At 40.0% G+C, this 20,869-nt stretch overlaps 1 protein-coding gene across 1 annotated transcript in view; it reads right to left on the bottom strand.

The window, feature by feature from the left end:
* VCAN (versican) overlaps positions 1 to 20,869 on the bottom strand; it is a 107,690-nt gene that overhangs the window by 9,183 nt on the left and 77,638 nt on the right. The window contains exons 7-9 of the mRNA XM_074166061.1: positions 16,895 to 17,008; positions 9,825 to 9,983; positions 8,977 to 9,059 (exon numbers count right to left, since the gene is read on the bottom strand). Of these exons, the coding sequence (XP_074022162.1) occupies positions 8,977 to 9,059; positions 9,825 to 9,983; positions 16,895 to 17,008 (356 nt within the window). The remainder of the gene's footprint in view (positions 1 to 8,976; positions 9,060 to 9,824; positions 9,984 to 16,894; positions 17,009 to 20,869) is intronic.

Genomic DNA, 20,869 nt, shown 5'->3' with positions numbered 1-20,869 from the left:
ATAACTCTGGTAATAACAGGAATACACTGTTTTCACAATAGCAGACAAATTCTTAGGGATCTTTATCAGGAAACCCCCTGAGCAAGTCCTTCACTGTGGTGGTTCTGTTATAATTGGGTAGCTTAACTAAAAATTACATTTCACTTTCAGTAAGTTGTGGCAATTACCCAGTTTTATAGGTTGGCTGAACTGCAACAAGATCAGCACAAGGTTACAATGAGTATAATATGGATCAGTTCAAAAAAACCTCGTTTGTACTCGTGCTGTTATACAGTACTGATTCTGTTACATGAGACACTCTTGGGAAGTTTGAAAGGGATTGCATTTTTTTTTGATAGAAAAAAAAATGAAACAGATTACTGTGAAGATTTGGCAATGTCTGAAATACTTCCATTAAGTTCACCTAGTATTTTAATGCATTTATATGTTGAGGAAGACAAGAAACTACCTTATAGCAAGCATAGGCTCTGTTTCACTTAATTTCACCCCAGTCCTGCAAAGGATTTTTCTGTTTAATTTTACGAATGAGAGCAGTCTGACAGAACTCACCAAAAGCATTCATGAGATTAAAAACCCCATTCAGTGACTGCTTAAGCATATACCTTTCTTTAAAGACATAGGTGGTGCCCTAAACCCTATAGGGTACATCTCGTGCACTATTTAGACACATTCTAAAATAACTTGCTGAAGGAGGGACCAAGTTAAATGTGTTGGTAAATCTTTGCTGGGAGAAATCCTAGTGAATTTGAAGACAACTGCTGTATCTAAACTTATCTACAAGCACAGACAAAAATCACATCGTGATCCCGATATGCTTTAGATCATAGTTGAATGGCTTCCCTCAAGCACCTAATCTGGGTTTTATTTGCATGGGATTTGGGAAACTGGCAGGATTCAGGCCAGGCAGGCACCGAGCACTCCCCATTACAGAGTCACACTGTGAGCAAGACGAATTCCCAGAAGGAGCTTTGCTAAGGACTTTTGCAAAAGATTTCACTTGAAAGGGTTTTTTGGTAACAGCGCAGTGGGATTTGATTTCCTATGCAACAGCTTGCAAAGAAAGGACTCTGAATAACATACACTCATGTATATCCATTAATATCCACAAACACTGATTGCAAATTGAATAAGCAACTGAATAAGATCTATTAAAAAAAAAAAAAAAAAAGGAAAGAAATCTAAGGAATACAAATGAAACAAGTGAAAAAGGCTAGCCGATAAAGTCAAAACATAAAAGCACCATCAATTCTATCTTTTGGGGGAGTCGATTGTGTGGGGGAGCAGAGGAGTAGCTCTTTGACATTTTTTAAAGACAATACCATAGCATGAGAACTTTTCCATTGAGCAGAAACCATTAAGCATGGCAAGAAACTCCCACTAGATGGCAATGTCTACTCACTACTGAGTCCAGACACTAGCTTTGAGTAGTTCCAAAATAATAATTGTTCAGAAAATATATCTCTTTTATTAACTCTTTAAAACCTAATTGAAGCCATTGGACACAACTCCACTAGTTTTTATCTGCTCTGTACCAACTCTTCTTAGAGTAATAACTCCCACCATGGTTCACACACTGTATAGTTCCCACTATTTTTATATACCCACAATTTTTGGGGTATACAATGTGTGCTGGGCTTTCAGTAGCCACCTTAGTATGGAGACTTAAAAATTAGTGACAAAGAGCCGGAGACATTCTCTTGCTAATGGGCAGGTGTTTTACTGTGGAATAAAACTATGATAGGGTGTTAAATGTTGATTGGTGTAATACATGTTCTTTAGGAGTCACACTAACATAATTATGTATTATCAACATCATGCAAATTGCATGGGCTGTGACTTACTCTTTTTATGCACAACTACCAGGAGAGCCACTGAAAAAAAAAAAGAAAATCCTGTACTTTGTCATTTATGTCAACAATTCCTGCAGGTTTGAAGCTGTCCAAGAGTTTTAGCCCAGAGCCAAGCGTAACGAGGCTCTGAAGTAACTGCTGACCCCCCTGGTAAAAATGAGACAAAACCCCACTTTGTCCAAGAGGCCCTCCTTACTGCCTACGACATACTGAACTAAAAATATACCTGTCATTAATAACATTATATAGTTCTCCTCCATTTAAATGCAGGTCAAATGAGCATCTTAAAAAGGGGCTGTAATGACTGACTGCAGCACAAAACCAAAACATTTGGTAGATTTAAAATCTCCTTCTCCAAGGATCTTGTGGGACATGGGCACAATGAGCTTTTTGTTTGCAGCTGACTACAGTACTTTTTAGTTTGTTTGCTTTATTTAACCCTCAGAGGCAGGCTCCTTCCCTACAATGCTCCATGCCTTTTGAAGGTTTTTGTGTTCAATAAAGTTACTCTTTCTGAGAGGGGTGCAGTTACAGATTTGCTCAAGTTAAAGCATTCTGATTCACTGACCAATAAAGGAAGGAAAAGAGAGGGCTTTGTTTTTGCCAGAATTAAACCAACTGTTGTTGGTTTTGGGTTTTGTTTTTTTTTTTAAATGTAGCTACCTAACACTGACAACCTGAAGTCCAGCATTGCAAAACACAAAGCATAAACGCTCCTATGCCGAAGGGAAGAAAAACTAATGTCGAGTCTCTGGACAGTTTTAAAAGTGGCAATATGCCCCATTACTTTCCTAGCTGGCAGCATTCTCCAAGTGACAGACAATCTGGCCACAGACACTAGCCAGCTCCTTATTACAGCACTAATCTTATGTAATGGGAGTGAGCTCACCACCCTACAAAGCACTAATTATCAACAGCATTTTCCAAAGGATATGAATAACTCCCCTTGTGAGACGGAGGCCCAAGGCACAACCCCAAGTAGCTATATGCGCTTAATCCATAACATGAATAGCTCCAAAGGACTCCTTTACCGCTGTGCCTGCTCACAAGGGTCCTTAACAGTGAAACACCAGCAATCCAAATACAATGGAGAAGCTGCCAAAAGCAAGACCAGATTTTTTCTGTTTGGATGGGTGTGGTTTATAGCTGTAAAAGTTACTATTCACAGAACTAAGTGAATTATTTAAATTCAATTTCCCTAAGATATTTTCAAATGTCACATTGTGTTCACTCTTCCTTTGATCAAACCAATTATTAAATGTCTCTACTGATAATGCGAGTTTTGTTATTTTGTAGTTTGTATTACACCAAATTGAAGTTATACAAAGATCCAAGTAGGCAAGGACAAATTCCTCTTTTCACATAGTTGTGTGAGTATTTAGGCCTCACATTCTTCTCCTGTATCACTATGATTTTCCCAAATGTAGGGGGTTTTATTGGTTAGAGCTTTCTATGATAATTGTGGGGTGAAGATTGCCCAAAATTCATCTTTAAAGATTTGTTCACTATGACAGAAATGCTGGGAGAAAAGTCTACAGAAAAGTGCAAGAATAATTTTGATTCCGTAATTTTAAAAATGTAAACAAAGCCTTACATATAGCCATTTTAGTTCCTGTGTAGAATGTAAATCAGAGGCAAACTAATGCTTTCCCACACCAAATGCCAACAGACCTGCCCTATAACTATACTGTAATAGAAGAAAAGCAGGGCTAACAAAACATGCTCTTTAAAATGCTGTAGATTTTTTTTCTGCCTCTTGCATCTGTCAATGTAATCATACCTGGAATGTCTTGAGCAGAAATTGGCTTTATTTTCAGGAAGTAATGACCAATGAAGCTCTAAAAATGTTAGGGTGCTGTGAGTTCTCTGAACACACTTCAGTACCTGCTCTCACTACCTTCACCTTTGAGACAAATTACCTGAAGTTAGGGACTAGGCAGATACGCCAAAGTTTGCAGCTTACATACTCCCTTCCTGAGGGTCCTTGAGATCTCAGATGTTGATGGTATTCCAAGCCAATGCTTGTGGCAGTGGTCCCTAATCTCCAACTCTCACTGAACCTGTACCACAAGTGAAGATATCTAGGTTTCCTGAAAGAGCATTCACTTTTTATGTTGCACTAACACAGCTGCAACCAGCTCTTTTCCCTTGATATAAAAAAAGGAACGTTGCTGTTGCCAAAGTGTTTTTGATGTGGTCCATCAGCTCCAGAACACAAATCCACCTCTCCCAACCACCGGAAACACTGAAAGATTCTTTCTTTCAAAAACAGAAATAAAAAAAAAAAAAAAGGAAAAATAAAGAGAGAGAGAGCAGGAACACATTGTAGATGAGAAAAGATTGCTTCCTGCCATACAGATACAGTACAGCAAATCAGAACAAATTAGATTCATATGGGTGGCCAGCAATGGATTCCACAGTTGAGTGTAATTATAGCTTATTTTGTTCTGCATATTGGACAAGGTAGCCTAAGCTTAGCCAAGGAGCTCCTTTGAAGACGTGCTCTGACCTTAGCCAAGAAGCTCCCAATTTGTTTTTTAAAGAAATTGCAAAAAAAAATTGCAAATATAAGCAAATTGGCCTGGCCAATAAAATCCAGTATAGTGAAATATCAGTTGCGTGGAAAGAAATTTCTTATGGAAAAGTAGCACCTGGACTGACAATTAAACTTTTGGATATGAGAGGTATAACCCAACTCCTTTATTCATGTTATTTTGCACTTTTCAAGCCCAGTCAGTGTTTGAGATGGAGTGGGTACAGCATGCTGAAAAGTTATCTTATACCAGGAGATGGTGAGACTTTATCTACACAACCCAATGATTGCATAAGATTACGCCATTTTGCCTGAAAGGCAGGAAACTGCTAAGTAGTTTTAAATTAAAAACCACTTTACAATGAAGAAATAAACCTGCCAAAATCCCCTAAAAACACACAGATAACTATGCCTCAAACACTTCAGTGAGGTAGATCAAAAAGCCCCCTCAAGTTCTCTTTGCAGGAATAGCGCCTATGATTTAGAAGTGTGCCCATTTCTATTTTGTCATGATAATTTTCCTTGTCCTAAAAGTTCTTGTTACGGAAAACAGGTAGACTCAATACAGATATAGACCAATGTCCTGTGGAACAAAAAGTTTTAAATACTGTTCCTTGCTTATCACTGAATCTGATTGTACTTGCTTCATTACTCAAGACACCAAAATTTTCCTTGAGGAACTCTGAGAATCAGAGCATGTATTTACAAGATCACTCTTCATTTATTCCAAGGTTTGCTTACTGGCATTATTTTTGGAAGCTAAATATAAATTTCAGTTGATACATGAAAAACATGCACAGGAATAGTGGGGCTTTTTTGACTGCTGCTGATTTTAATGAATTACAAAGAGCCATTTTTTTCTCTAGGGGTTAAAAAAAAAGAATGCCAAGATATCAAAAGTGGCTGACTATAGTTAGTCCACTACTAGGCACCAAAATAATTGTCCCTGTTTTCAGTAGGGTTGTAAGCCTGCCAAGGGTACTTTAGGTTCAATGTAGGTTTCCCAATAAGAACCTTAATTCTATACACTCACTTTCTAAAAATCTCACTCATGTCCCACACACCTTAAAAAAACCCCAAACCTCCCATCCCACTAAAGGGGCATGAACTGATCTCTTCTGGACACTGCACAGAAAACTGAATGGCCCTTGCTTATTTGATTGACTAAACTATCATCCGCTGATTCACGAGGTAAGGGAAATTTCTGCAACTTCATCCGAGAATCTAAATTTTCTCACATTACTAGGCAAATGACAAAGGTGAGTTTATAATCCTCATCTCACATAAATTGACAACAAGTGTGCTTAAAAAAAGCTGCTCCCCCAATTTTGGGAGCCAACGGAAGTGATTGCACAAGATTTATATGCCAGTGCTGCATACGACCATAAAGTCCACAAAAAATAGCTACAGTGGGCATGTGTATTCAATAGCTCACTGTAGTTAGAAACGATGCGCAGTGCACTTGGAAGTGTGTTTGTTGGTTTTCACTAAGGAACCCATGTACATGCTTTGTCCAACCATCATATTTAATGGTGGCTGGCACTTAGCTTCTGTTTAAAAAATCTAGAAAAACACAACTTGGCATGAGCTAAAAATGTCAAAAAATGATGATTTTCTTCCATTGAACTCATTGGTTGAAATATCTTTTAGGTGCAAAGAAAAAAAGAAAAAGGTATTTGATCCCTTTTCCAGAAATTGTTAATAAAAATACATGCCAACACCTGGCAAAAGAGTTCCTTTCAACATACTGAATATTTAAGTTTTGAGTTTCTTATGTCCATGGAAAATGAGTACCAAATAATCCAACACTTGTTCCCTAATTTCCAGTGGTAGAGCCTGTGGTTCAATGATTCCCAATTCTAGGAGGTTTTATTCAGAGGTAAAACTCATGTGAAAGAGAAATCACTAAAATGTATCACAGCTATTTCATCTGGGCAGTAGCGGATCAACGACTGCAGCACTGGGCCAACAATTCCATCCTCAACATGTCTTCCTGTTCCTGTTGTTCATTTGCTTTTCTTTTAAGCATACAAGCATCAGAATATTTTTTTAAAATCCAAACCCTAATAAAATCATGTAAGTGTGATTTTCAGATTAAATCAAGCTGTTATTGGCAGAAAATTCGAAGCAGTATCAAGATAAAAATGCATGTACATCACTTGTAGATGCACAGTCTAAGAGTTGGAGTTACTTTTCTGATAGTATCTCCAAGAAAACTTTTATATCAGGGGAATCCTCAGCAGGCTTGACATATTTTCCTCTATGCCAGAAGTGTTGAATAGAATTGTGGATAGATAATATTATCTTGGAGAAAGGATGGAGCTGGGCAACAAAGTTAGAAACAGCTGAATTACAAATGTATCCTGATATGTAAAACACAAGAAAACTATTTATATTTTGGCTATATGCATGACCTACCTCTAATCTCAGATATTCAAGTTAGAACCTGAGTGTTGATGTAATGATGCTGATTTTTATGGTCAAATATTATATTAATTAATTTAATGCTATCGTGACTACTGTTCACCCGCAAATACATAAATGATGTAATTTTTTGACCTACACAGTATTCAAAATCGTTGGAATTCTAAGACATCATCAGGGAAATAATATGTGTGATGCATATATTTAATTATGTTATTGTTCCTATTAATTACTAGAGAAGTAAGAAATCACTGTAACCAGAAGAGTGGTTAGAAAGTATGAAAAGTAAGTTAAAAACTAGGGAAAAGTAGCAAATGAGGAAGCTGCTTAGAACCATGATGTCCAGAAACCACATGGAGTAAATTATGAGGGAAAGCTATTGAAGCAATGAACATAAATGATTTCAAGAGACCCCTAAATTGTTTCCGAAGGAAGAGACAGAGGGAAGTTGTTGAAAAGAAAAATAAAGTGGAAAAAAGATCAATCAAAAGAGAAATCTCTTCGACAGATGGTCTTATTCTGTTCCTAGAATATCTTCATTTCTTAAAATTGAAAATTAAAGTAAAAATGTAATACATTTGCCCAGTAGCCTGAATTAAAAAATTGAATCTCACCCCTAATTTTCATTTCCTTGAATTCATCTTTCAGTGACATACCAAATTTGTCTTTGGAATATATGAGCATTTACCTTGTTCTACACTTCCCAGTGGACGATGCACTTTCAGGCACTACATTTATGCCCAAATTTATCTCACCTAACTTTAGATCCCTTAGTGAAGTGTAGGTTCTTTGACTAACCACCACAGAAAGCCCAGACCACCCCTGAGCTCCAACCAAACCTGAACCACCCTCAGAGGGTGCCTGTTACTGTCAGTGAGGTGTAAGAAGCCACATCAGGAGACAGAGAATGAACTCATCCAGAACGAGTAGAGTTCAAGGCTATGGCCCATCTTGTGCTCCCAAAAATACATCAGGATAGGCAAGAGAAAATGATGAATCAAACTCTTCTGCTTGCGTCCTGCAAGACTTTGTGGCTCCAGGCACAAATGGGTGCATTGGTACCACCACAGACGCACTGAGCAACCGGTCAGGCAACAAAAGTTTTATCAACTTTTTCTTCCCCCCCTGTGCTGTCACCTGCCATACATGGTAGTTTCCCTAAGAAATGGCTTATTTACAAGTAATTTTAGAGGACTCTAAACCTCTGGTTATTTACATGAGATGATAATAAATGAGCCTGGTTTGCCTCAGGTGTCTTTCTACATAAGTTGTAGCCACGTGGTATGCAGCAGTGATTATTGTGTGCATGTGTGAGCACATGCATATGTGCATCCAGATGCTTTCTGCTTTAAGAAGAGTTCACAACTGGAAAGGAAAATAATAAGCATAACCAGTTTGTTTTTTTTTTTAAGGTAATGTTCTTCAATGGGTGCTAAACAGCAATAAATCACCTGTCCCTTCTACAAAAGAGACTATTTTGAATTGGAAAGAGCTCAGTCATTTCCTGTATCCATCACCTCTTTGATTTAAGTTAGTTAAAGGTGGGTAGAGAGTGTTCTTCCTCTCCTTCTGCTGATTTTCCTTCTTGTTTTAAGACAGTAAGAGGTATCAACAACATCTTAAAATTTTATGGGCAGATTATTGGTTACAGGCCTCCTGAACCACTTAAGGATGGCTGCTTCTCCATCCTAGCTGTAGAGCTGCCATATAGGGTAGAACAATCTCCAGCAATACCTGAGGAGCTCCTTCATGCACTCTCACTGACCCAGTGAAGGCAAGAGCTTGAATGCCATATTCTTGTCTGAAAAAATGCATTCTGCTCCATAAGCAGAAGAGAGAGGAGAATTGCCACATGTGTCCTTGTGTAAGACCAGAAGACCATAAACCAGCTCCAACAGAGACCCTTAAATTACAGTCTCAGGCTTTTTGAGTTTTTCCATTTCGAAGCTTTCATAGCTCCCACATATACCATAATAAGAACTAAGAATAAGATTTTAGAACCATACCACAAAATAGTAGTTATCGCAAAGCAAGAGTTTGCTGCCTGTTTGCTTGGGTGCATATTTAGTGACTGCATTTTTTCATGCAGCTTCACTCATCACTGGTAGGAATTTGATAAGCCACCACAAAAAGAAATGAATGAGTGATTTAATTTCAAAGGCATCTTACCAGCGGGCTACCATCAGTCCAGCGGAAATCACGCTCAAACATCTTGTCATTGAGTCCAATCCACTGGTAGTCATGCCCAATACCTAAGGAACCAGAAGGATATTTTTATTAACCTTCCCATAAATGGAAAAGATTTCACCAAAGAAAATAAAAAGAATTTGCACAGAATGAATCAGACATCCTGCTCTTAAGTTTCTTCCACTCATTAGGCAAACAACTATTTACAGGCTGTTTTTCAGCTTTTCAATTTTAATTTGGGATGTCTGTAAAAATCAGATTCTCATCTAACAGTTCTAAACCATCCTGTCTCTTCCCTGCTGATGGCGTCTCCCAAAGAAAACAGATTAATTTCCTACCTGAGTGCATACGAGGGGGAGGGAAAAAAAAAAGTAGAAAAGATTAAAATAGTAAAAGCATGTATCTCAGTTTTCAAGTTTTGGTTAAAAACCAGTTGTTGTCCAGATTGTGCCACACAACATATAGGCACTATTGCTTTATGTCTGCTTAATACAATATATGGTGGCACGGCCATTGATGTCAGGTGCAAAAAACCCTAAAGTCTCCAGAAAAAAATATTTCATCAATTTCCAATGCCAAAACAAGAGTTCCTGTTCTGTTCCTCAAAACAAAAGTACTTTCTATGTAACAGACAGATAGTAACTTAATAGTGATAGGGAACTTGCGTTGACTGCAAAAATAAACATGAAGAACACGAAATGTGCCTTTTAAACATTCTAAAAGCATATTTTAAGTTGGATATGGAAAAGCTGAGTGATCAGGAAGGTATTTCACCAGCTCTGAACCCTCAAGTGTCCACTCTTGTTTAGAAGAATCCTAACAGTACATACGGTTCACAAAGATCTGCTCCTCATGAGACAAGATGCTTGTCAAGTGCGCTCCCTGGAGACGACATTCCCGTTCAGCCGTGTCCCATGTACGCCGATGGGCAAAGTATTTGTAGCACTGTCCTTGGAACTTGTGCCAGCCATAATCACAGGTCTCTGTGTCTGTGACAAACAGATAAATCACATCTCTGTCAATGGGTGTGAAACACAGGAATGTTTCATGCAAAAGCAAATGGATCTTCTGCAGGGCAAAGGTTCAAGAAGATGCCCACCCATTAATCAGTACAAATGCAAGCAATCCATACTCATCCTTGAGACCTCATTACATTTTTAGGTAGTTCTATCTACCCAGTTTCAGTACAAGCTGCAAGATTATTACTCATGTAAGGAGTATAATTGCAACTGGCAATTTTGTGAGCCTTCACTGAAGGATTTGCATAGTGTCTGGACAACGTCAGGAGGACATCTTAAGTCCGTAACTCGGGATGAATGAAATGTCTGGATGTTGGACTGAAGTTAGTCAATATTTAACCTGAATTTCAGAGTCTGTATAAGTGGATGGGAATTCGTACTTGCAAGGGCAAATACTTCTCTGAGTGACTGTACTGAACTACCTTGGTTTGGAAGAAACTGATAACTGAAAATAATATGAAGGAAAGTGCTTGTGATTGCTCAGTCCACAGATGCAAAGCTGCAGTACTATCTTTCTGAACTTACTCCTTCAAATCCTCCTCCAAAACCCATCTTCCTCAACAAAGTCTACCTTAATAAACTTTAGGCATCAGTTTCTAAGGAAGGCTGTAAAGCTGAAATATAAAGTAATGAAATGCACATTGTCTGTGCTTGTATGGTACAATGGGATGGTACTGATAAGGATACATAATAGAGAGAAGTTCACATCAGCCAGTATATCCTTTTATCTAAAGAGAAATAAACATGAGCCTTGGAACGGTAACAATCCGTGGATTTGACGTTAATTATTATGTCAAGGTAAGGCAGCTGTAAAGAGAATAGATGGCAAGAAACAACAAAGTTCCGGTTCCAAGTTTGCTTCTGCACCAACACTGCATGAATAAATCACAGGCAAAAATCAGTATTAGTGAGATGGGCATAACAAATATGATGCCCAAATGTGTCTGAGCTGTGCCTGATGATGAGAAGAACTTGCCAGTTAGAAGAGAGAGAGTTTTAGGGAGGAATGGGAGAAAAAACAGGGAAAACTCAAACTGCTTTGAGTTATGGCAGATGAAATGGCATCATAAAGCACACTTCAGCACAAGATTACAGCTTGTTCCAGCTATCTAAACACATGGTGTCTCACCCTGAAGGGCCTCAGTTGCAGGATGCTGAAGAACAGAAACACAAAGCTTGGCCTTCCCCACCCACCAAACAGGAATTTGCCGCTTCCCACCAAGTTTTATCAATCCCCAAACAAAACTGTGCCTGAAAGCAAACATCTGCCCTTTCCAGAGGTATGGATACATTCTGGGTGTGAAATTGGGTTTCTAATTTTCAGCAAGTCAATATAGTCAATAGCCAATAACATGCTTTGGCCAAAGGGGGTCTTTTTGCATTAGTACAGAAAAAGCCAAATATTCCAGAATACGCCAGCGACATATGACCACAAATTCTTTAACTATGGTATTTCTTAGGTTTGAGCAGCTACCACCTGAAAGACAATTGTAGAATAATTTTCTCACAACTTAAGCCTGGTTCTTAATTCATAGCAGGAATTGAGGCTATTTGCATCCTGAAGCTGGTGCTGTTTTTGTGTCTGTTTTTTTAAAAAAGTTTTTAAATATCCCAAGATAAAAACTAGACTTTACATGTATATAAATGGATTTAAAAATGCAAACACACCACTTCAGAGGCTTACCAGAATTTCTGAGAATTCCTGGTAACACTAATAACACAGTAGTCATTGTCTTAGGAGTCTGGTATCAAAATCATTTTCTAAAAGTCATCAGTACATACATAAATATACCAAATACAAATGCATAATAGAGCTTACGCTGATTATCTGTCTTCTATTTTCAACAAGTTAAGTTGTAGAAAACTGCTTGTGCCTTGAGTAATCCCAGCCATGAAAAAGGAATGTAATCTATACTACCAACTTGTTAGTTTTGTTATCTCTTCCCTCTTTGTCTTCTGTATGAGGTGCAGGCTACAGATACAGCTTTAATCTCTGGCATCTATGCCATTTTAAAGTTTAGTCTGCCTTTGGCTTTCTAGAACATTTGTTTAACCACACGATGCTGACTAACAGGGCTATGTCCTTTATGAAGGCACTTAAGATTTTATTATTCATCTTGTTCAGGGACTCCCTTGTCCCACAGGAAAGAAGTCAGATAATAACAAGCAGCATTGCATGCTGAGAAAGTCGTGGCCAGAGAGCATTTCCAGGCTATTCTAGTCAAGCCTTCCCTGGCCTCTGCTAGGGAAGAAGCGCACAATTTGAGAGAAGATCAGCTGAAAGGCACATAGGGGTGGCAAAGGGGTTTGAAAACACAAAACCTAGAAGACTGTGTTCAAAGAATGATTTGCAAAGGCCTGAGCATGAATCATAAATAATAAAATTTCTCTTCTTAAGATAGAGGATGCCAAACGGTGACATAGGTACTCTTATTTGAAATGCATGCACTGCAGTGCATGTACAACTCCTCCCTCCTATCCAAAATGGTATGTTTTCCAAAAGGGAAAAGTCGAATAACCTCTTCTACACCTGTTTGTAGTCCAAATCTACAAAGACAGAAAAAGACAGGCCTGATGGTTATAAAATAAGAGAGAAATTTTTTTTATTTCTTTTTGAGAGGAGAGGTTGATGAGAAGAGGGAAAAAGGGAATGGGGAAAAGGGGAGGCAGGAAGGTAGAGGATGAAAAGTGTAAACCAGGCAAATAAAAATGTGAGGACTGTTTCATCTCTGCAGTGCTTTGCCTTGAATGTATCTTACTACATTAACAAAGCTGAAAGTGTGACTCAAAGGGCTCCATATGGGTATAAGTTGCCAGTGCCTTTACTGAAACAGTAGAGTCTAATTGCAGGTGGCTGTAAATTTTCTGACCTTATCACCTGTGAGCAGAGTAGGTACAAGCACTTACTGAATACAATACTCCATGTTCATTGTATACTTATCCAGGGAGGTAATCACAGCTTTCCATAACCTTATTCCAGAAAGCAATGGAAAGACTGAAACACTGCTTGCCGTATTTATGGTGTTTTAAAAGTTGTCTGACTAGTCTTAAGATTTATGACAATTTACAGGCTTTTTCAGTGATGTATGCAAGGAGTTACTTACACAGCTTCTGTTCTCTGTAACTGCAGTTCTATATGTATAGCAACGTCTCTAAACACTGTATTAAAAAAAAAGTTCTCTGTAGGTTTAATACACAGATAGGTACCACTTTTTCAACAGCTGTAATAAGCTGCTGACAATAAGTCCTTTGTTTAAAAGAAATTCCGTAAGAGGCTTAAAGAAAATAAAGACTGAAACACAGCTACTAGAACATAATGAGAGTCTCACTTGGCTGTGCATTTTATCTGTGACTGTCTGTCTTCAGCTAATGAACAAATGCCTGAGGCCCATTAGCCCACACATCTTGAGGAGAAACCATTTCTCTGGTAAATACTCAAAATAATCCCTTCTCAGCTGAAAGACATCCGTTAGAGACCATCTGTTTTCAGAAAGTATCATTGCACTGAGCCCTTCTCGAATACTTCCATCCCAAGCTACCAAGCCCTGGGAACAAAGTGAATCAAATGAGACGGGAGTAATTGCAGACATTTGAACAATGAACTTGGGTTATAAAAAAACATTGTTCCTGATACGATGATGAAAAAACCCAGTTGTTGTGTTTTCAGAACCTGGAAGAGAACAGCTGGTTGTACTATCCCAAGGAGGCATGTCCTGTAACAAACACATATGTGCCATTTTGGCACAGGGGTCCGTGCGCGCAGCTGCATTTGGTAAACAGGCTCGCCTAGGTGCGCCTACAGAGATCCTACAGTGGAGACAGCCAAACCTTAAGTTTAAAGCACAAACACCGTTCCTTGAAAGCAGGTAGGCACCAGTTAGAATAGCAAAAGGAGAAAAAAAGAAAAGGAAACTCTAGCTAGCCAAGGAAGGAAAAGGAAAATCTAAACAGGTGCTCATCCAGTTCTCATAAAGATCACTTATTCTGAAAACTGAGGTTCAAATTGCAAGTCTCTACCATTTTCTGGTTTCCCATGTAACTCTTCATGAAGTCAGGTACTCCTCACCACAAACACAGACAGCCAGATAATGCAACAGCAGCTGCAGACTTCCATACACCCCACTGGTCCCTGGGGACTATACCAGTTGTTTCCACCAGCCCAGTGTGAGATGGGGTATCAAACAACCCTCCTCCTTCCCCAAACTTGGAGTTGCAAAGCAACAGTTCAGGCAGCAAATCTGTGATGATCTGAGCTCTGGACTCACTTATCTGGACACCGAGAGCTCTAGTAAGGGCTTTTCACGGAAACACAATAACGGAAAGGTTGATGGCTCTCCCCAAGATAAGACTTGCATCAAGATCTACTGTAGCCTGCACTCACCCTTTGAAAAATTGTTTTGGGGATATTTCTGCATTTTAAGATGTGATGTTCAAATGTCACCAAGTGGCAGGCAGAATATGCATCCGTACCTTGAAAAGATACACATGGTGGGCAAAAGAGGGTATCTAACAGAGGTACTCCATTCGCTTTTAATCTAGTCTGACCCAGAAGCAATGCTGGCTTACTGATCTACCAATCTAGTTTAAAAAGGAAACACCCTCAGCTGCTCTATTTCTAACATCAGGCAAAGTTAGTTCTCTTCAGGAAGAAGTTCCTGGGCTCAGATCGTCTGCTGAACTGCTTCCACCTGGCAAGAAAAAAAGGCTGTCAGGGAGCCAATTACAGCTGACTGAGTCTCGGGATTGATTTCCCTCACCCTAGGTTAGATCACCCTGAAGGCTCCTCTAACTTCTACCACCTGCCGGAGCTCCCTGACGTCCAGCCGCGCTGTTCCTCTGGTCACATCCCCTCCTAAAGCTAACACAGGCGTAACACATCAGCCAAAGATCCTTTAGTCTAGAAAAGTCTCATGGGGGCATTTGGGTGGAATTCTGAGCTCTGTTTTTTCTACACCACACCAGTATCTTGGGATCAGGGCACAGCGGAGTTGTCTTCTACTTTGAGCTTCATGTCCAGAGACATTTTCAGCTTGCTGCTTCCATTCCCTCCCATAACATTTTAAATACTCAGCACCGTGCCTAAGAAAGCCTTTCAGCTTGACTTTTTTTGAAGGTTTCTAAAATGAACAGTATATATTGGAGAAAAGAAAAAAAAAAAAGAAAAAAAAAGGAGTAATGAAATATAATCTCGGTGTGCTCAACTCCACCTTTCCTGTGGCACCAAGGTACACATTCTGTCGTTCTGGCTGGTCTTTAAATCTAGTGAGGTCAGGACTGGTGCCTTGAAATAAAGCCTGCTTGCCAGACAACCGTGTCTGAATCGCCAACACAGTTTTATTTTGTCTGGTGGAGTGGAAATTTGGCACTGAATGCTTTTCCCAAGTCCCAAACCACTGCAGGACTTTAAGTGGAGGAAATTTAAATTCCAAAGCTGAGTGAGCAGGGCTCTGGTTCTGATTGACAAACTAGGAAATGTTCCCATTAACCACCTAAAATGCGCTCTCAGGTTGGTCATAAAAAGCAGCTTAAAGCTACCACGGTACTCAGAGCCACTCGCTACTATGGGTTTGCTGGAATGAAGGGGAGGAGGAAAGGACTGAGAACATTTATTTCTTTTGTTGTGAAAACATTGTCAACTTATAATTTTGGAGAAAGCCCTTTCAAATTACAAGCTTAGCCAGACTACTGAAAAATTTAAACAGTGAAAAGTGCTGGGACTGGTCAGCTTTGAGAGTTTTCAGCTCTAACAAAAAAATCTCTGTAGATTAAGCTGGAAGAGTTTGCAAACTGCCTTTCACTGAAGATCAGAAACAAACATGAAAATACACAATATTAATTAAAGAAATCCAAAAGGTCAAGTTCATTCACCTGTGACCAAAACCATTCAGCTGAAGAAAAAGAGAAACATATTTTCATAAGTTTTAGAAAGTACACTTTAAAACACCATTTCTTTTTTCCATGGAAATGCCTTCATTAATTTTGCTGACAGAACAGATTTTGCTACCCTAATCCCCCTCCTACATGCACATATTGAGTAAACATCTTGCACTGTAACTACTTCTTGTAAATACAGTGGGATTTCTTGCAGGCGATGTTCTAACAATTACAGAGAATTGGATGTTTAATCTGATTTCAATTGTCCAGTTCAGAAAGCCTTTTACAACTTCCTTGTAATTGTGATCCTGCACCTACTTTTCCTAAAACAATCACAGAACAAATCAATTTGAAAATTCTGGCACAAAGTTGTCAAGGCTATGGTACCCAGAGGATGGATATATAATCTGGCATATTCATTAGGCTATTCCTACTTCCCAGTGATGCTTGTTGGAAGTGATGGGTTCTGATATGTCTTTTACACTGTATGTAATTTTTTAAGACAGAAGCTCTGTCAGAGAGTAACTCTGTTCCCACTCATTATTCCGTAAGCATCACTACAATAATGAAAGAGGCTCGTTATGTGTCTTCCCAGTAGACTGCAAGCCTTGGAGCCACCTGAAAACTGTACGGCTAATGTTATTACATTACACAGAAACTGCCTAATATATCAGTTTATATTTGGTACAGCAGTAATGTTACTTCCAGTCAGGTTAGCATGTGGATAGAGTTTGCTCTCATCCATCTATAAAAGACAGTGAAGACATAACTGTAAACAAAAAGTTTTAAAAAAACTTTTCCTAAACTTTTTTTGAAAGAAGCCACAAATCATGGGAGTCTATCATACTCAAAAATTATAATTTTTCTTCATCAGTGATGACTTTCCACAGATTTTGTCGGTTTCTTCCATCCTCTTTTTTTCAGGAGGGTTTGCCTAGTTACTCCAGAAGGCTGATGAAATGAAAACAGATGACCCCAGTCAGTACAGATTAAAGACTACACCTTACCTTGTTCACAGAGAGCACCTATATAGCTTGGCAGACACAAGCAAGTAAAGGTATTGAGGCCATCTATACACGTGGCTCCATTCCGGCATGGGTTAGACTGGCATTCATCGACATCTACAACATAAAGATAAAAGTGTTTTACAATCCGCCCACCTTCTAGAAGGGAAATGCTCTTCAGGCTTAGTCATACTTATTAGTAGGACCAGTTCAATTCAGAAGAATGAAGTATTGTGAAAGATCCAAGTGACCGATTTATTTGCATGAGAACTGATTTCACTATGCACAACCTTCCTTTCTCTTCAGTCACAAGCCAAGAAGTAGTTTTCTCGGGAAATGTGACATTACTAATCCACAATTTTATATCCTGCACTCTGAATCCTGAGTTAATTTCTAAAATCTAGACCTTCAATTCCTCATCGCGTAGCTGAGAAAGAAGTGGTCCTGTGCAGTGTGTAATATTTTTCTATACTGGTGGAAAATTTTGCTTGAGCGTGTGACCACGGCACAGCAAATTCTCTTCAAGTACTAATGACCTCAAATATCTTCATGGAAGATATTGGAAATCTCATCACATGCCATCAAAAAACCTGCTCATTTCAGTTTGCAAAGCAGCATGCCCATTCTCATTTCTTCCTTGTCATATCAAGATAGGGACAAAACATCATAAAGATAACTTCGCTAAATGACTGGTCAGATAATAGGATTCGTAGTCAGGCACAGGTGTCCTGCAGAGCCTGTGGCTCTGCAGTAAGCAAATAACACTTCTCTCCCCCGCTCCTTTGGATGCTAAAATACATTGTCTTCACCTTTTAGATTGAAGCACTAGTTCATTTAATATAATTACTTTGTGCATGTATTTGCACTGGTTATAAGATAATACGTATAGAATCATAGAATCATAGAATGGCTAGAGTTGGAAAGGACCTTAAAGATCATCTAGTTCCAACCCCCCTGCCATGGGCAGGGACACCTCTCACTAGAGCAGGTTGCTTAAAGCCCCATCCAGCCTGGCCTTGAACACTTCCAGGGATGGGGCATCCACAACTTCCCTGGGCAACCTGTTCCAGTGCCTCACCACCCTCACTGTAAAGAATTTCTTCCTTATATCTAATCTAAATCTCTTCTCTTCCAATTTAAAACCATTGCCCCTTGTCCTGTCACCACTCTTCCTGACAAAGAGTCCCTCTTCAGCTCTTCTGTAGGCTCCCTTCAGGTATTGATAGGCTGTTATAAGGTCTCCCCGGAGCCTTCTCTTCTCCAGGCTGAACAACCCCAGCTCTCTCAGTCTGTCTTCATAGGAGAGGTGCTCCATCCCTCTGATCATCCTCGTGGCCCTCCGCTGGACCCGTTCCAACAGGTCCATGTCCTTTCTGTGTTGAGGACTCCAAAGCTGGACACAGTACTCCAGGAGGGGTCTCACGAGCGCAGAGTAGAGGGGCAGAATCACCTCGCGAGACCTGCTGGCCACACTTCTCCTGATGCAGCCCAGGACACGGTTGGCTCTCTGGGCTGCCAGTGCACACTGCCTGCTCATGTTGAGCTTCTCATCCATAAGCACTCCCAAGTCCTTCTCCTCGGGGCTGCTCTCCAGCCATTCTCCACCCAACTTGTATTTGTGCCTGGGGTTGCCACGTCCCAGGTGCAGGACCCTGCACTTGGCTTGGTTGAACTTCATGCAATTTGCACGAGCCCACCTCTCCAGCCTGTCTAGGTCCCTCTGGATGGCATCCCTTCCCTCCAGCGTGTCAACTGCGCCACCGAGCTTGGTGTCATCAGCAAACTTGCTGAGGGTGCACTCTATCCCACTGTCCATGTCACCGACAAAGATGTTAAACAGTACTGGTCCCAGTACCGACCCCTGCGGAACACCACTCGTTACTGGCCGCCACCTGGACATTGAGCCATTGATTGTAACCCTTTGGATGCGGCCATCCAGCCAGTTTCCTATCCACCGAGTGGTCCATCCATCGAATCCATGAGTTTCCAATTTTGAGACCAGGATGTCGTGCGGGACAGTGTCAAATGCTTTGCATAAGTCCAGGTAAATGACGTCAGTCGCTCTGCCCTTGTCTACCAAGTCTGTGGCAGTATTGTAAAAGGCCACCAAATTTGTCAGGCACGATTTGCCCTTGGTGAAGCCATGTTGGCTGTTTCCAATCACTTCTTTATTCTCCATGTGCCTTAGCAAGGATTTCAGGAGGATCTGCTCCATGATCTTGCCAGGCACAGAGGTGAGACTGACCGGCCTGTAGTTTCCCGGGTCTTCTTTGTTTCCTTTTTTGAATATTGGAGTTATGTTCCCTTTTTTCCAGTCAGTGGGAACTTCACCAGACTGCCACGATTTCTCAAATATGATGGAGAGGGGCTTAGCAACTTCGTCCGCCAGTTCTCTCAGGACCCGTGGATGGATTTCATCAGGTCCCATGGACTTATGCACCTTCAGGTTCTTTAAGAGGTCTCGAACCTCGTCTTCTTGTACTGTGGGTGCTTCTTCATTCCCAGAGCCCCTGTTCTTGCCCTCCGTGACTTGGGCAGTGTGGTTAGGGCCCTTGCCAGTGAAGACTGAGGCAAAGAAGTCATTCAGTAGCTCAGCCTTATCCACATCCTGGGTGACCAGGTCTCCCGTTTCCTTCCGGAGGGGACCCACAGCTTCCCTCGTCTTATTTTTATCCCTGATATATCTATAGAAGTTCTTCTTGTTATTTTTCACATCCCTGGCTAGATTTAGTTCTGCCTGGGCTTTCGCTTGCCTGATCAGGTTTCTGGTGACTCGGACAGCTTCTCTGTATTCTTCCCAGTCTACCTTTCCCTGCTTCCACCCTCTATAGGCCTCCTTTTTGGTCCTGAGTTTGTCCAGCAGTTCCTTGTTCATCCACGCCGGCCTACTGGCTATTTTGCCCGATTTCTTCTTCTTTTGTATCTTTATAAAGATCACATGGCATTTTCTAATGAGTACTGTTCCTCTGAAACAATCACAGCTTAAACTTCAATGCAGATTTTGCAAACAGTCCAAAGCGATCTGCTGCTAGAGAGGTTAAACGTTATCTGCAAACCAATGAGCAGTTGTGCAATCCCAGGAATAATTGCTGCATCATGTGAAAGGCTTTTTTTAAAGTATTTTTATTTAAAAAAACTAATTCTGTTCAAATTTTATGCTAGGTCTTATTTGTTCCAATCATTTGGAAAGCTCTCAAGTCAAAGTTTTATGCCTTTTAAGCAGAATATCCCTGAATCTCAGATCAACATTTTAAGCCTTGTATCCAGAATACTCCTGAATCCAGGGCTAAAAATGGTGAGGTTTACTTTCTTAAGAACCACAGAACATATTTCTATATGGCCACTGGTCATGGAGTGTCCCACTGCAATTTCTTAATAAGCCTTTAAAAGTTCTAGGAGACAAGAAGTGGGTAAATTATTCTTTTATAATCTGAAAAAAGGCATGAAAATTATTATCTCTGACGTCCAGTTTGCAATCAGGGAAGCCGTATTCCTTGGCAAAGAAGATTTAAGATGCAACATCTAAAACTTGATATCTACCAGCAACAACCCACTAGGGAACCAGAAAACTCATCACCATGAGCTAGGAAAACAGATAAATTATTCTTTTTATCACACAGTGTCTTGCAGAACACAAACAAAACCATAGTAATCCTGACAGTTATACTGCACTGATATCAGCCTTTGAGTGGGGTTGGTTTTTGTTGTCCTAAGCTATATATGATGAGTTGAATTCATTTTACCAACATTGTGTTAGTTTTTTTTCCTTCAAAATTGGCAGGTAAGTGTGCAACAGGCAAATCCATGGTATTTATCAGGGAATGAAACTTGCGACTTTTCAAAAGCCTAAACCAGCTCTGTGCTAAACAGCCAAACTGCCACTTTTATCACACTCTGGCTAGCTGTTTGGAAGTAAAAGCTGGTTATTCTGTACTGGTGAGTCTCTTGAAACCCACCATCATAGCAGGTAAACACAGA

The sequence above is a fragment of the Numenius arquata genome, chromosome Z (assembly GCF_964106895.1).
Source record: "Numenius arquata chromosome Z, bNumArq3.hap1.1, whole genome shotgun sequence".
Classification (NCBI taxonomy): domain Eukaryota; kingdom Metazoa; phylum Chordata; class Aves; order Charadriiformes; family Scolopacidae; genus Numenius; species Numenius arquata.
This window is presented reverse-complemented; position numbering and strand designations above follow the sequence as displayed.